Genomic DNA, 16,777 nt, shown 5'->3' with positions numbered 1-16,777 from the left:
AGGGAACATGAGAGTGGTTGTTAAGTAGAAAGTGCCACGCATGTCGCCCCTTTGTTATTCCCTTTCTGCACTGTCACTCTGACAAGCTCTGCCTGACACAGGGGCATTAATTTTTCATGCCACCCTGCCACAGACACACAGATTTGTTTGGAGCGATGATAAATGAAATGCAAATGTGGCTGGGAGGCCAGTGCCGAGATGCCGAGACTACGGGTCACATCGTGCTCCCGCCTCATCCCCTGTCCCCAGGACGCCTCCAGCCGCTGCTTTACATTTGCTACATCCTGTGGCTCCGCGGAGCAAAAGGTGACTGCTGAGGAGAGGGAATACAATATTCTCGGCGGGTAGCAGGAAAGTTGATTAAGAAAAATCCACTCCCTCAATACAGTTTCTGATCTCGTGTTTATCTTCATTTGAACCATCCTGGGTAGATGTGTTTTAATTGCAAGCCACTTCCATTCCTTTTCCAGAAGCAGGCAGGGCATAAATTATAAAATAAATAAATGATTAAGAAACATCTAATTATTATTATTAGTTTCTTACTTGAAGGTGCTTCCAAGCTGCTTCTTATTAAAGTCATTCATCAAGGAGCCACCGTGCCCTTTCTGGAGGCGCTGCTCCCAGGACCGGTGCAGGACTCACTGCCTCCCGCAGCACGCGGTGCTTAATAAACACGGAGAATATTGATGGCCGTGAATTCCTCCCTCAGCCGAAACTCCAGCATGATGGATCGATGCTTCCTGAAGATGGCGGATATTTCTCCGGCCATTCATCAGCCCTACCACAAATACAGGTGTCAGCCTGAGCAGACGTCAGCCTCTAACTGCGTCCTCCAGAGCACACGCACAGAGAAAAGCCCGCATTTCCCACACAGGGACCTCATCAATTTTGCATGTGCTGCAGTCCCTTGACTTATTAAATATTTATAACAATGTCATTATTTACCAAACAAGCTACCAGGCTGCGCCCAAGGCCCCCAGAGCCAGACGCCTGAGTGTTAGGGGCAGGGACCTCCTTTCAGTGTCCCTTTGCCTCCGGAGAGCCTTTTGAGTAGAGGGAGGTGGAACAGCAGACAGGTTTCTCTGTCCTCCCTCAAAAGTGCATCTGTAAGGTCTCTCCAGGCTTTTGAAAGGGAACAGGGCCAGAGATGCGTCATCCTGCTGGAGACCAAGGCACAAGAAAGCTAAGGATGTTGCAAAGCTGGGAATTCCCCAAACAGGGACCTGCATTTGTCATTCTGCCATCCTGCCAAGATGTCCTCACTGTCGCCCTGATTCACTCTCTAAGTCACTCTCTGATTCCACAAGCGAGAGCTCTAATGCCTCCAGGTAATGGCTGATTATGTCTCCAGGCAAGAGACAAAGAACCTCATTCATTCCACAAATATTTACTGAGATTTCCAAAGATTCTGTTGCAAGGCATTGCCTCCGGGGCTGGGCTGCCTCCCCACACTCACTCCCCCAGGCCTCTTCTCTGCCAGAGCCCACCCGTGTACCCTCCCAAACACTGGCGAATGTCAGACACCTCCTTCAATTTTCCTGCAACTTGGTCATAGGCAGGTAACCAAGATCCTAGTCAACAGAAGGAAAGGATTTTTAGAGGGGCCTGGGAATGGTCTCTGGGAAACATTCTTACTGGTCAAGAGACCTAGGTAGAGAGAGGTCCCACCTTCTTTACCTGGATGTTGTCAAGCCTCTGCTTGACAAGTTTATGCTTATTAAAGGCCAGATCTGGGGATGAAGGCCACCAGGCTGAGAATGGCAGATGGCACAAGAACCTTGGTCCTTTATGACACCAATGAGGTGTTGATCCAACCCCCTGTACCTGCCCTGCTTAGGGACTTCTTATGAAATTGGGTTTTTAAAATGCCTTTCTTTTGCCATTAGAACACCACAGTAATAAAAATTGTCGCAGGCAAGATCCACTGACAGATGCTAAAGTTTGGAGAGTTGGCCAAAGTCTGAGGAGATAGTTGCCTGGTTTACTAGCATCTCTCCCAAGACATTTATTAAGTACACAGGGAAAATTAGTAATTTTACAGTGGAGAAATCTGAAGACATCACCTTGACCAAGTGACCAAAGTTCTGATATCACCGGTAATGACTCATCAATATCAAGTACTCCCTACGATGCACTGAGAAGGGCATATTTCTTTTGTGACATTCTTGCCAAAAAAGCCCCGCAAAGCCTCAATCTAATTGTGACTATGCACAATAGAAATCCAAATGCAGGGACATTCTACATAACTGGCCAGTTCTCTTCAAAATTGTCAAGGTCATAAAAGACTAAGAGCTGTCACAGATCAGAGGAACCAAGGAGACATGACAATTAAGACCACTGTGGGACCTGAGACTGGACAGAAGTGGAAAAACTGGTGAAACCCAGATAAAGTCTGTAATTTAGTTAATTGTATTATACTAATGTTAATCTCTGGTTTAGAACACTGTACATGGTTACACATTATGCTAACAGTAGGTGAAGAGTATATAGGAATTCTTTGAACTTTTTTTTGCAACTTTTCTCTAAGTCTAAAATGATTACTTTATGGTTTCAAAAAAAAGGAAAAAATTGAGCCAAGGAGATTCCCTTAAATTCTGTTACCAAAAAGCAAAACTTCCTCACTTCCTGAATTTATATAATAAAAATTACTCAGAGATTACAAAGAAAAGGACTTTATACAATCTAGGAAGGATTCTCCTTCTAGTAACTGTATTGCTAAATGTGGTTCTATATGTTGATTATTCAATTCCCTTACTATCATGTAAGGTATTGGGAGTAATAATGTGAAAAAAAAGAACGCAAGCTTTAATAGGCCTAATTCACCTCCAAGATCTACCACTCATTACCTGTGTGATCTATTTATTCTCTCTGAGCCTCAGTCTATATATGTATAAAGTTGAAATAATGGAGCCTGTGAAAAACAAATAGGTAATGAGATAAAGAGGGCAACACTGGATACAGGGGTCCAAGGAGGACTTCCTGAGCTTCACTAGGAGAAAAAAGGACTTGTATGAATGTCTGAAGGAAGAGCATTCCTGAGAGGAAATGGCAGGTGTGCCAAGACCCTCTGTTCAAGACATTAAGAGGTGGCTTCTGTGCCTGGAAGTGAAGAAGGAATGATATAAAATGGGGTCGGAGAAGCAGACAGATTTAGGACATAATTGTGGAAGTGGATTAGGACAGGGCTTGTGAATGGAGCTGATGTAAGGATGGGGGGCTGAGAGAAAGACCAGAGTCAAGGATGGATCACTGGACTGGACTGAGCAGCTGGGGTGGATGGTAATGCCATTGACTGAGTCCTAGGATGGGATGGGAAGAGGGATCCAAAGCAACATTTAAAGAGATAATGGCTAAAAAGTTTCCAAGTCTGATTCACAAAGTACAGTATAAAAACAAATTTAAAAATGAAACTAATGAAAAACAAAGAGAAGCATCTTCAAAGCATTTAGGAGAAAAACAAACAACACACCTTCAAAGGAACAACTATGACATTAATAACTAATCTATCAACAGAAATAATAACAGCAGGATACCACAGAATGAAAAGGAAATAACATAACTGCCAACCTAGAATTCTATTCCCAGTGAAAATACCTTCCAAAAAGTAGAGGCAAAATAAAGACATTGCCAATCAAACAGAAAACAAGAGAGTGCATCATTAGCACAGGTTGAGGGGGGAGGGGGGAGAAAGAAACTAAAATGAATTCTTCAAGCAGAAGGAAAATGATTACAGGAAACACACTGAAATACAGGAGGTGACAACCAGCAATGGAAAGTGAGCGTGCTGGTACATCTAAATGAACACTGGCTTTTACGTTAGTAGCGACGTTAGTTACGGGAGTTATATATCTATGCATGTTAAATACACATGGAATTGGAATGCACAGCCACCAATAAAAAATGGTAGAAAGGGTAAAATGGAATCAAAGTGTTCTAAGACTCTGAAGGGTAAAAATTACAAAGCTTTCTCAGACTCTTATAAATCAGGAATGCATGTTGATATCACAAGGATAACCACTAAAAAAAGAAAGAGTAAAAGGATGAATAATAGCAGAGGTGAAAAACTGGAAATTAAAAAATGCTTGACTGATCTAAAAGGCAAGGAAGAAGAGAAAAAGACATAAAACAGGTGGGACAAACATCAAAAGAATAGTAAGATAGTAGATAAAATAAAATCCACTTGTAATTAATGTAATGCATTAAATGTAAATAAACCAGTCATCCCGGTTAAGCCTCCCAATGATCATGTAGGCACTATCAGCCCCATTTTACAGGTGAAGAATTTGAGGCACAGAGAAGTTAAATAATCTGCCAAAAGCTGTCCAGCTAGGGAGTCATTCAAACCTAGCAGCCTGCCTCTGGAACCTGAGCATGTCACCCCCCTCCAAAAGCACCCCCCTCCCGCCCCCCTCCACCCAACACCGTTTTAGATCAGTGTTCCACAGACTGCACCCAGATTCCTGCAACAAGCTCCTAACCCAGGCTCGCTGATGCTACATCGTTGCCATGGTGACCGTGCTAAGGCACAAACTGGATCTCATCTTTCTCCTAAATTAAAAATTTCTCCTGGATTCTCATTTGCTTCACGACAAACGTAGTAGGTCAATAAAGGTCCTTCTAGATGAGGCCTCTGCCAGCCTCCCTTCCCCCTCCATCTACTGCTTCCTGCCTTTTTGCCCGACATTCCAGGAAAATTGGATTCCTGGGGTTTTTGGAAACTATAAGCAGTTTCCCCAGTCAACAATGTGTGAGCTTTGTTCCCATGACCCCTCCCCTGTAAAGCTCCCTTTAGGCTTAGTCCCTCTCTCCATCCCTATTGTTATTATAATGTAGGAATGGCACTTATTTCCTGAGGGCTTTTTCAATGCCAGGCACTGTCCTGGACTGTATGGGGAATCTTCCTATTTAACCCTCACAACTCCATGACAAGGTACTGTTCTTCATCTTCCAGATAGGAAGGGGACTCAGAATGGTTAAGTGGATTACTCAAACAAATCCATTAATTTGGATACTCACTACTATATGCCTGGCACTCTGTAAAGTACCAGGAAAAGAGCAGTGAACAAAACAGGTAAGCAAGCCACAGAGCTGAGCATATATACATGCGTACAGACTCTATGTTGCATATATATTGCACATAGACTGCATACAGACTATATATTGCATATTTATTGTTTATAGACTGATGTAGCATATATACCATTGCATATAGACCAAATATTACAAATATACTGAATACATTTTATGTTGCAGATAGACTATACGTTGCATATGTACTGCAGATAGACTGATGTTGCATATATATTGTAGACGATGTTACAGATAGACAGCACATAGACCTTGGTAGTTGGTGACAAGTTATATGAAGAAAATAAAGTAGGGAGGAGGGAGAGAACATGAAGCAGGTTGCAATGTCTTAAAACGGTGGTCAGGGAAGGCCTCATGGAGGTGACATCTCAGTAGAGCCATGAAAGAGATGAGATAGTCAGGGGGTCAAGTTGGTTATGGATAATTAACATTTCAGTGCTTACCCGCCACACCATTTACTCATTGCTCTTCTCTCAAGGCATCTCCATGTTCTCATCCCTCTTCCAGCCCACTTCCTGGAATTCTGCCTAGAAGGCTTGTCTCGGAGGTGCCCTCAGGGCTCATTCCTTCAGCATTTGGGCACACAGGAAGCACTGCTAACTGAAGGAATCAGGACTTCAATTTTGAGTGCCACAGTGAAGGGGCACTCTTCCCACCACAGCCTTGTATGGATTTGAAACCCCGGAGCTGGCGCTGCCCATCCTCAGCCACCCGGCACTATCTCCACACGTGCCTTCCCTTCCCCACTCTCTGAAGGGATGACGAATCCAACACGGTCCCTGAGTCTTGGGAACTCGATCTGTATGCTGTGGGCCTCTGTGGATTCTTCCAAAGCAGAGGTGAAGTGCAGGAGAGCCTGGTTTCACTCACATCACCTTCTCACTTCAAGAAAAACTAAGCTGTTAGAAACACAAAGAGCAAGTCAAATTAACATCACATCTCTGAACGTTCATTAAGAAATGAGGTGCCAGGCCATCAGGCTATATGACGTGATGCAAAAACCTATCACTCTGGGAGAGAGCCCTGGTCCTCTCTCCAAGTAGCAAGTGTTGACAGGGGATGAGAAACATGGCTAAGACCAGACCAAATCAAGACTGAATTCCAGACGGTTCTAAATGAGATACACCCAACCCACCCAGAGAGAGGTGATCTCCCAGGTGACCTGGGTGGAGATGCCTGAGACCCAGGTCTACAAAAAGGAAAACCCAAACCTTCACTTGGAAGAACGCAGGAGCATGCCTCAGAAAGAGAAAAGGGACACTGAGGGTGGGGAACAGGCCTAAGCCACATCCTGCAGAGTTACAGTGGCCTAGAATCACTCCCTGGGCATACAAAAACATGTGGTCCAGGGCCCAGGGCTTTCTTTTTCCGGGAAGACTGACAGAGGACAGAAAGGTGTACAGGGAGACCTAATCATTCAAATTTTTAAAAATAATCTTCCAAATTCTATGGAGACAAAATGATCTTTAAATATCTGCAGAACTATTAAATCTATGTATTTCATGACGTGCAAATACTTTCAGGCATAATGAAGCTTCCTGAATAATCAATCAGTGTACTACATGGTTAAACTCTCTAGAGAACCTAAAGCAAAACTTTAGTATTCAAAATTAGAGAGGTTTGTAAGTGCTGCACCTCGGTTTTAGGGCATGTGGTTCACACGTGTCCTGGATTAGGAAGGGTTTCCCTGCCCTAACCCTAAATCATCATGCTGTGCTTTAGAAAACAAGATCTCCTCTATGACCTCCATTTAATAGTTTCCAGGAAAAATGATGGCTGGTGAGGTACTCATATAAACTGAAACCCCTGCTCACTGAAAATGCACTCAATTCATAATGAATAAGCATTTCAACAGTCAGGCATAGAACACACACGCACTAGACTTTTAAATTCCATTTCATGATGGTGATCTTTGGTGCCCCCAAGTGGTCATAAGTAATGTGACATCCTCAACAGGGAGTCCTGTCCTAAGGGCAGGTAAAGACCGTGGAGAACATTTTATCAGAACAAGACAGTTAAAAAGGAGGTTATCCGGGCACAAGAGAGGGCACAGAAAAGAATGGCTCCTTCACTGGAAAGCCAGACTGTGAGTTCTTGCTCGGCCCCATGGCCGAGGACATTCTGCCTCTTGGAAAAGTGGGAATAATAATCCCCAACTGTGAAAATTAAATTAACCATAGATGTGATTTTTTTGTTTTAAAATTTTACATATAGAGTATCTATATCCTTCTGTTAACTTGCTTTTTTTCATTTAACACTACGGTTCTAAAGAGTTTTGTAGAGATCAGTGTGGTACAAAGATAATTTCTGCTTAATTTTCAAGGCTAGTCAATACCAAAAATATACATGTTGGTAAGGGGGAGAAAGAGGAATATGGCTTAAAGAGGGCATCATGTAATAAATTTATTATATTGTTACATTTTCCACTTTTCTCTTAATTCCAACTGTATACTATATAATCAACTGCTGTTCCAGAAATAAAACGTTTTAAACATAAAAATATAAATTTTGCTTTTTAAAAGTGCATACACCTGGAATAATAAAACATACAAATAAATAACAGAAGTCAGTGACACATCTCATGCACTTGTTCTAAAATAATTTAAAATGACACACTTTTCTTCGGCCTCAAGGAAAGACATCCTGCCTTCCATTATTACCGTACAACAAAACAAGAAAATCATACAGAAATCACTACGAATGGTGCATGAACAGTACCAAAGCATTGCGTGTACAGTGACAGGACATGCAGCTTGTGGGACAACTACACAAATTCCAGTGTGACACTGAGGAGTTCAATGAAGAAACGATTTTGGTAATGGGGCTTGAATTCGATTTTAACCAGTGGTGAGAGGCACAGTTGGTGAGCAAACCGATAGGGAACATAAACACGTATCTGAAAGGCCTACAGAAGAGAACCTGAGCTTCAGAAAACACTGGATCTGACTTCCCCTTTGATGTCATGACACCACACCACTTAGAATAGCACCTAGGAAACCATACTGCCTTTTCACCGTCGCGACAGGGAACTCTGCTTCAAGGGGCTTTTCTAAAGGAGGATTTCCAATTTGGATTTCTACTTAGATCTTCACTCCTTGAAATGTTGAAAACACCAGGTAAATTGTGTGTTTTGTTTTTGTTTTTGGTAGGCAGCATAATGCTCAACAGGATGAAACCACCTGAAAAAGCATAGCAGACTACTTTGAAGATGTTGTAAGTGCAGCTCACCACAGATCAAAAGTAAATTTCATTTGCCTCCATAGGTAACGTTATTGCCACATTTTTAGATGAGTATTATTTGATTTTTTTTAATTACAAGAATAAATACTGGGGGTTACTAAAAAAAAAAAAAAAAAAAAAGGCTCCAAACAAAATGCTTTACAGTCATTTTAAAAGTAAAATCACTCCTGAAACTACCCTGTGGAGAAGTAGAGAATGAGCTAACTAGGAAACTAGGTGGCAGCCTGGAGTCGGCTATTTGTAATTACTACAGAAACAATTGTTCCATCAAAATCAGGACAGGTTCTCCAAGTCACTGAAGGCTTCACTTCAGCATTTTTAAACTCAGGATGACTTCCCTACTCCTCTGTGGGTCTGGTCCTGTGGCGGCATCCAGGGAAAAGGCTCTGGGAAAGATGCACACCCCACAGGGAACTCTGTCTCATCTAGCAAACTAAAGACCACCAAATCCCACCAGAGTGGCAAAAGTGCTGGGCCGCCCACAAAATGCTCCAAGCTCCCAAACAGGGCCTCAAATCAGAAAGGCTCCCTTATTTCAAACAGGATGTTAATATCAGTAATTCTCAATCTTTTTTTCCTTTCTTCTCCAACGAAACAGAGGAGTCTGAGTCACTCCTGAGTGCTTCACATGGCAGTGATTCTCACCATAGGGATGGTGTAAGCACAGTGGTTCTCAGTTCTGACTACATATCAGAAACCCCCAAGAGCTTTAAAATGTACGGCAATTTCTGGGACCTGCCCCTATACTAATTAGATCAAAAGCTTGGAAGTGGGACCCAAGCATTTTTAAAAGTTCTCTAGATGATTCTAGTGAATGCTGGGTATCAGAATCTCAGACAAGTCATTCAGAAGAGGCTCAACAGAATCTTGGGGAAAGTACACGTATGAGACTCAAAAAGCCTCCCGAGCCTGCAATGGATCTCCCTTCCCTCCAAAATTGGGAAACACCAGTTTTTAAATGAATGTGAGATGGATCTAGAACCTAATCCACTGTAGACTGCTACCATAAGTTCCATGAGCTTATTCTTATTGTGACCAGTGGCTGGGAAGCTCCACAGCTTTCCAAAACAGCTCTAAGTCTCTACAAAAGCATTTAAAAATTGTTAGCACTATTAGAAGCCACATTCTCTCCTTGTGACCACGATAGAACCCTAGAAGATATAAAAAATTAAAATCTATAGAAAATGGCAGGTTATTTTTAGAACAAAATACTTTAGGAAAGTCTTCAGGCTAAATACAGTATATAAACCCGTGTGTGTTCAACATGTCCAATTCCACTCGTGCTTGCAAAATACTTATTTTCATACAATCTTGCCAACGATAAAAAAAAATCAGCAAAGAGAAACATGTGCAAAGCAAAACAAGAAAACACATTCATGCTCTTCTCTATTGATGATTAAGCCACATGTAAAAAATTACAAATTCAAAAATAGAGCTCCATAATCCAAGAATCGCCTTTTTTAAAATTCACGTTTAGTGTACCCCACATTTTGTATTCGTTGTTTGCATAGGTGGTAAGAACATGCTTTCTGGGTTAGATGGAGGCCATGCAAAATTGTTTTCATTACTTGGGGTGGGGGGTGTGGAAATGACCGGTCACGCTCAAATTGCAGCTGCAAAACAAACACTTTGAGAGTTGATCAAAAGGCAGTGTGAAACACTAAGTGTTCATTTAAATAAAAGCATAGGATTTCCCCCCAAAAGATGTAGTCGGGTTTAACAATTATGTACCCTTTATGAAAGTAAAGACGGACAGTCTGTGCAGGAACAGCTACTTTCTGTTTATGATACGGGCACTGTTTTGTCAGCAAGTTTTGCTCTTCTCAATTCCAAATAATACAAGTTCAACATGCCTCACAGAATATGTGTTTTATTGAAACTGTGCTTATGATTTGCATACTATCTCAAAAATCCAACCCAGAAACACTAATTATCATAGCATCCAATAATTCTAATAACCTACATAGGAAACAATAACGTCAGCTGTTCAGTAATTTGTCAGAATGAAATGTAACATCAGATGTCAATCTATTTTTAAAAACATGTTTATTTGAAATAAGTGAGCTTTGTTCACAGCTCTTCTCTGTTCCATTTTTCCTAAAGGCTGCCACTACTGCTTCCTTTACATACTGTTCCTACTTTTTAGCATGATAGCTATTTAGAGGGATGGCAATTTGTCCCCCACCCCCCAATCCCCACATCTATTTCAAACAAATGTGGATGACCAAATTCTAATGGAAAGTGATTCTGTAATGGATTTTCAACCGCTAACTCGTAGAGACAGCTCAGTCTGAAAAAGTGGATGTAAGAGTAAAATGTCTCTGAAGATGAAGAAGGGCACTTTTGGTTTCCAGAACAGGAGAGACTTGCTCAAGAGGACCACAGGCCTTGGCCGGTTCACCAGAATCCACCTGATCTTTTTATTCGGGGGACCGTCACTCCATCTAGGGCCTCACCGGCATCCCCTGGTTCATCGGCTGTGCTCCCAGGGCTCCTCAGCTACAGCAAATTCCTGAAGCTTTCAGCTTGCCTTTATGAGCAAAGCAGGCCCTCAACGAATGTTTGCAGAATGAATGAATGAGAGAGGAAAGAATGATTGCAAGAGTTTAGGACAGCCTCACAGATAATTACAATGTTTTACCAGACCACAAATACGCCCACATCCATTTCTACTGGTCCAGCGAGGTATGACTTACTTTCAGTTAGGCTGCTTTTAGGATGGGAAAATACAAGGGCTGGGAGATGATCTTGAGATGACGTGAGCTTAGCAGTTTCTTTGTGCTTCCACGTTATATAAGAGATTACAAAGGCAAGGTATAGGGCTGTCTTAAGGAATGGAATAGCCTCAGTGCACTGCATGTTTACAGGAAAAGAAATCAAAAATAAAGTTTTTTAAAAGCAAACAAACATTACAGAGTAACACTACTGTCAGGGATTATTCTGTGTCCACCAGGAAATGACTGCTCTAGTCAGGCCCACTCAGTTGTCAACCAGAAACCTAGGCCCACCATCCTCAACAGATGATTTTTAACCCCAAAGCAGATGTGCTTCTGTGCCAAATGCTACCAGGAAAATAAAAAGCAAAGCAAACACCAAGTCCCTAACTTACCAAACAACTGAATTGAATCAAGTAATAATTTTCCCATAAGGTATTTCACACCTCAAAGAACACCTCCAAACTTCTGGGCAAATCTTCTTTCCTGTGTCTTAAAGGTTATACCTAGTAGTTGGGGATGAGATTTTCATTGTTTACCAAGCACAGAAAGAATAGCTTAAAGTTACCTTGACAATACCACAGTATTTTTCATTTAAATCTGGAAGAAGGACTAAACTCCATAGACATATAATTTACTGATACTGAAATTTTATTTCTAGATACCATAGAAAATTAAAGAAATTTGTAGAGGTGGTTTTTTGGAGTGTGTGTGTGTGTGTGTGTGTGTGTGTGTGTGCTTAAGACACTAGACATAATGGGAAATCCATTCCTGGAGGATACAAGAATAAAAATATTTGCCACGTGAAAATTAAACCAGATTCTATTAATGCTTAACTGATAACAGCCTCAGGAAAAGGTGTTATTAAAACCGTCTGTGTAGTCAAACTTTAATTCTAAGACTGTTTCAGAGCTTCAGGTAGGAGATTTCAAATGAGATTTACCTATTAAAAGAAAAAGGCTCAAATCAAACTCCTGCTACCGACGATCCCATTATTGGTGCGTCCTTTCCAGGAAATAAAAGCAACACAGAAAAACCAGCAGTGGCAAAACATTCGCAGGGCTGTTGGTGTGCTGTTGGCAGCGATAACACCACTGCAGGCAGCCAGTCAGCGGCAGTTACACTACGACAGAGGAGAGGGATGCTGCTTTAGGAACCCACAGCCACCTGCGCAGTGAAACAGGGACACCCGGTGCAGGGGCGAGTACAGGACTGAGTGCACTGGGCAACAGGCTCACGTTCGATGAGATTCACAGAGCACAAGGTAACTTTCACAAAGCTGAGTATCTAACTCTTAAATATTGCAAGGGTCTAAAATTCCAGCTACCCTCAACATAAAATGGCCTCCGGACTTGCAAGTTACCTGCTAATGCTCAAATAGCAGCAAAATAAAGTTAAGAAACCCACTGGAAATATTTCCCAAGAGGTATTTATGGGGAGAAAACAAAACAAAAGGCAGTGCAGAATTCATAGCTGTGCATGTGTATGTGCTCTAATTACTTCACACACAGCAATACTGAAAAGGGAGATTATAAATGGATCTGTGCACCAAGAATTCAGGAAGAACTGGAAAGTTTATGATTTTTTTTTTAAAAGTTAATATTTAAAAGCATATAAACTTAGCATGCTGTATCTCATGGCAAAGTGACAAATGCTATTCAAAGAGAATCAGGACCATGGCTCTCCTGACATTAAAAAAAAAAAAAAAATAGAAAAATGGAAAAAAAAAAAAAAAAAAGGCTAAGAATTTCCAGGATACCCCCAGAAAGCCTGAAGAACTATGATCTTGCTTATCTGTGAGATTTCTGTGAGGTTCCCTTGTTTTCTCACTGACAATGCCAGACGGAACATGCTCCAATCCTGCTTGTGAGTTCTGGGTAAGAGATGAAATCTTAACCACTAAGAAAAAATAAATGACTTACTGAAAAGCAGTCTGTAACTTTGCCAGGCAGATCAGAAGCACACACGTAATACTTTGTCACACATCACTCCAACACACCATCAACTGACTTTTGGCATCAGGCAACATCTTTCCTCTCCCCAAGGTATAAGAAACGTGGGCATGTGCACCCAGGGCAGCATGGAGCTGTCGGCTTCTAACACAAGGAACAAGCAACACCAGAGAAGGGAAATGGTACAAATTCTTGCATCCGGTTCAGAATCCTTTTTTTTTTTCCAGGCATCTTTCAAAGGTGTTATCTGCTCTACTACATCTCAAAATCCCAATGGCCTTAGCTAGCAAATTTAGAAGGAAAACAAAATTAACTAGTGACTGGCTTTCTGGCCGTCCAACTTGCCACCCCTTAGGACATCTCCAAAGAACCAAGATAGCGTGTAGTACACCATCTCTGCAGTTATGAAGGACTTCATTTCTACCTCTAGAAACTTCTATCTGTGGCAGTTGGAGAAAAGACAGTCACCCACAGGCCACCTTCTTGGTTAACCCTCTTGCTTGATGCACATCCACCCTAGACTAGCTGAGTATATACCTGAGAAACATTAGTGTTAAAATATTGCCCTTCACAGAGACTGGTAGATGGGGCCAAAGTGCAGAAAGCAACAGTCTTCTCTCGGTTTGTTTGTTAGTGTCACAGTTTTTAGAGCTCCTGGTGCCACACGACAATCAGCTGTGAGGACAAATCCTGCTCAGATGAAACCCAAGTCAAATAACTGATCCCTCTACAGCACACACTAATGACAGCTTAACTGGTCCACAGGTTTCCAAACCCTAGTGTCCAACGAAAGTCATTAGAGTTCTCTAGAAAGAAATATGTACAATTGCTAAAGGGACCGCCCAGGGTCTCGTCTACAATGATTCCAGTTAGCTTGGTATCAATACTTTGCCTATGGCTGTTATTTGGTTCAATGGCAGAATAAGGCGACGCTTTTAACAATTTGCAGTTGAATTCTACACACACACATACACACACATAAACACACACGCACACACACTCGCACGTCAGGCACGTGACCTAAAACATATAAAACAAAAGCATAGAGGGCTTTGGTGGGGGGGAAGGGGTTCTAAATAAATAAACATCTTTACAGATAAAACACTTGGATTGCAGACACATCACTGAGGTTTTTGAGAAGGCCGTGCAGAGGTTTGCATGCTAGAAGATAACTTTTTCGAGGATTTCTCAGCAGACTGCCTGCCACCAGGAGATGAGGGCACTCCAGAATCTAGCTGGGAAGACTTGGATTTGCGAGCGGACAGCAGGGAATGTTTAGCGGAAGCAGGGTCCTTGGAGACAAGCTGCTCTTTTCCAACTGCACTTGCATTTGGCTGCTGGGAACCTGCAGGCTGGTAGCCTTTCTCTGCCTTGTCATCCACGGCATTCTTACTGGCCAACTTGGCAGAGCTACTGCCGGCCTTCTTGGAGAGCAAGGTTGTTTTGCCAAGGTCAGTTGACCGCCGGGTTTCCTTCTGTCTCAAGGCTGACTTGAAGAAGGATAGCCCCTTGTCCTCTGACTTGCTGTCCCTCTTCAGACCAGCCTTCATGCTTGTGTTGGGGGAGCGCAGACTGGCCATAGAGGAGCTCCTGACGTGCTTTCCGTCTCCTCGGCCCTCCCCCACCCTGGCTTGGCTCACCCGAGGGGAGTTGGGTTTGGAGCTGGAGGTGACGCTGGCTCTGTCAGAAGCCAGGCTCTGTCTGGAGCCCTCTCTACTCAAGCTCCTGTCTGAAGTCCTGCTCTTCCCAGGAGGGAAGGGGCCCCTTGCAGCAGGGCCGGGGGCTTTTTTGGCAGATGCGGAGGAAGGAGTGTAGGCGAGGGAGGAAGAGGACTTCTGCCTCTGGGGCGAAGGAGATGACACGGAGTCTTGGGATTTGGGGGAGGACTCCTTTCTAGGCTGGGCAGGGCCAGGGGAGGAATGCCGTCCACTGGCTCTGGAAGAAGAATCTGCTTTGCTTCGGGAGCGGGAGGACTTTATAGAAACTTTTACAGGAACAGGAGAAGAAGGGGACGTACTTGAAAGAGATGATTCCTGGCTTGCCAAGACTGGTCTCCCCTTCCGCAAGCTTCTATCTGGCTCAGAAGCGCCTTTGGAGCTGGGAGAGCTCTTGGCTGTGCTCTCTGGTTTCTTTGCAAGGGAGCCTGGGTGGCTCGTGGGTTTCACCTCTTTGACTGGAGAGCTGTCTACAGAATCACTCTGATCCACATAAGCGATCTGGTTATTATTATCAAAAGGATCGGAGATGGGGGGCACGCAATCCCCTTGTGCTGAGTTTTTGCTCTGTGTGTCTAAAACACCGGAGTTCAATTTGTGGGTGTCTGATTCATCTCTGAACACGCCTTCCATGACAGCCAGAGGGGCCCGACCCACAGCCTTGTGCTCACGTCGGCCGTGACTATCACTTGGTTCCTGGAAACTGCTAGAAAGGTTCCTCAAGCTGCCAAAGCAAGAGATGGAGACCTTATCATCCACCGCCTCCCCGATCTTCTCCAAGGTGGAGGCAGAGGTGTGGATCGGAGAGTCTCCTGAGAACCGGGAAGGAGAATTGGAGCGCATCTGCAGCTTAGCAGACAGGGACCAAGAAGGTCTAATGCAATTGTCGTTAACGGCCAAGGGGCTGGTGACAGAAGATCTGGATGACAAGCTCTGACGCTGGACGCTTCTCACGAATGGTCGAGTTGAGAAACCTCCTGAATGCAGCAGAGAGAACAGCATTAAGCTACACGGAAAACATGTCTGAGCAACACCTTAAGATACTGAAGATGGAAGGAAGGCAAGCCTGGTGGAATGACAGGAGCATGACCTTCAGGGCCAGCATGTCTGGGGTCAAGGAGCAGCCACACGACTGCAACTTCTTGGAGTTCAGTCCCCTATCTATAAAATAGGGACATTCCAACTCAGGGATCGGCAAACTATCGATCTTCTTTCTGTACGTCGGGGGTCAGGAGACCTCCTTTGGAAAGGCCCAGTTAACACTCTAGGTTTTGTGGGCCAACCACTCAACTCTGCCACTGCAGCACGAAAGCAACCAGAGAAGACACATAAACAAATGGGAGTGGCTGTGTTCCAATAAAACCCTATTTACAAATAAAGGCAGAGCTCATACTTGGCCCATAGGCTGTCGCTTGCTGATCCCTGCTCTAACTCACAGGACTACTGTAAGAACTAAATAAAATCCTGAAAGTCCTGTGCCCACCTGGCACTCCACACATGCACAGTACATGTGAGCTACTGACCCAGCTAAGGACATCCAGAGCCCGAGCCCACAGAAGTGAAGTCTCTGCCCGAGATTACACAAAATTAGAGGCAGAGCTAATACCAGAAACACAAACCCTTGCCCCCAACTCAATGCCACATGCAGCTTGGCCTGTCATTATTGAGTATAACAGCAGATCGGTGAAAAAGAACAGAGACGATACACTCCTATCCTGACTTCAAACTTCTAGAGATGACAATCATAATTAGAACAATACACTCCTATCCTGAGTGATTTCAAACTTCCAAAGAAAATGTTCACAATTAGAACTACATACTTCTATTCTGAGTGCCTTAAAACTTCCTTCCAAAGAAAAGATTCTAAATTAACTTCCATACACACTTGGTACTGTGGCTGCAGTATTTATAAAGCTCTGTCCAGATAAGATCCTCGGAGACAGGCTCTGTTCTGTGGGCACCCCCCGGCACCACTGTGATGATGATGCTTAAGAGGATACTGATCTCACCAACTACACTGTCTAAAAACAGACCAGGGGCAAACCAACTTACTGCTAAAACAACAGTG

The 16,777-nt window shown here is 43.2% G+C and overlaps 1 protein-coding gene across 9 annotated transcripts in view; it reads right to left on the bottom strand.

Annotated features, from left to right (window-relative positions):
- The window catches only part of USP31 (ubiquitin specific peptidase 31), a 100,163-nt gene that overhangs the window by 24,044 nt on the left and 59,342 nt on the right, over positions 1-16,777 (bottom strand). For 8 of the 9 annotated variants that reach the window (XM_042972328.1, XM_007084162.3, XM_042972330.1 and 5 more), the window contains one exon: positions 7,479-15,686. The exons of the other annotated variant lie outside the window; for it this stretch is intronic. In XM_042972328.1, coding sequence (XP_042828262.1) covers positions 14,116-15,686 — 1,571 coding nt within the window. In that variant the 3' untranslated portion in view covers positions 7,479-14,115. Of the gene's footprint in view, positions 1-7,478; positions 15,687-16,777 lie in introns of those variants that run through there. 9 annotated transcript variants of the gene reach the window in all.

The sequence above is a fragment of the Panthera tigris genome, chromosome E3 (genome assembly GCF_018350195.1).
Source record: "Panthera tigris isolate Pti1 chromosome E3, P.tigris_Pti1_mat1.1, whole genome shotgun sequence".
NCBI lineage: Eukaryota > Metazoa > Chordata > Mammalia > Carnivora > Felidae > Panthera > Panthera tigris.
The sequence above is the reverse complement of the archived record's forward strand: the minus strand, read 5'-3'. Positions and strand labels throughout refer to the sequence as shown.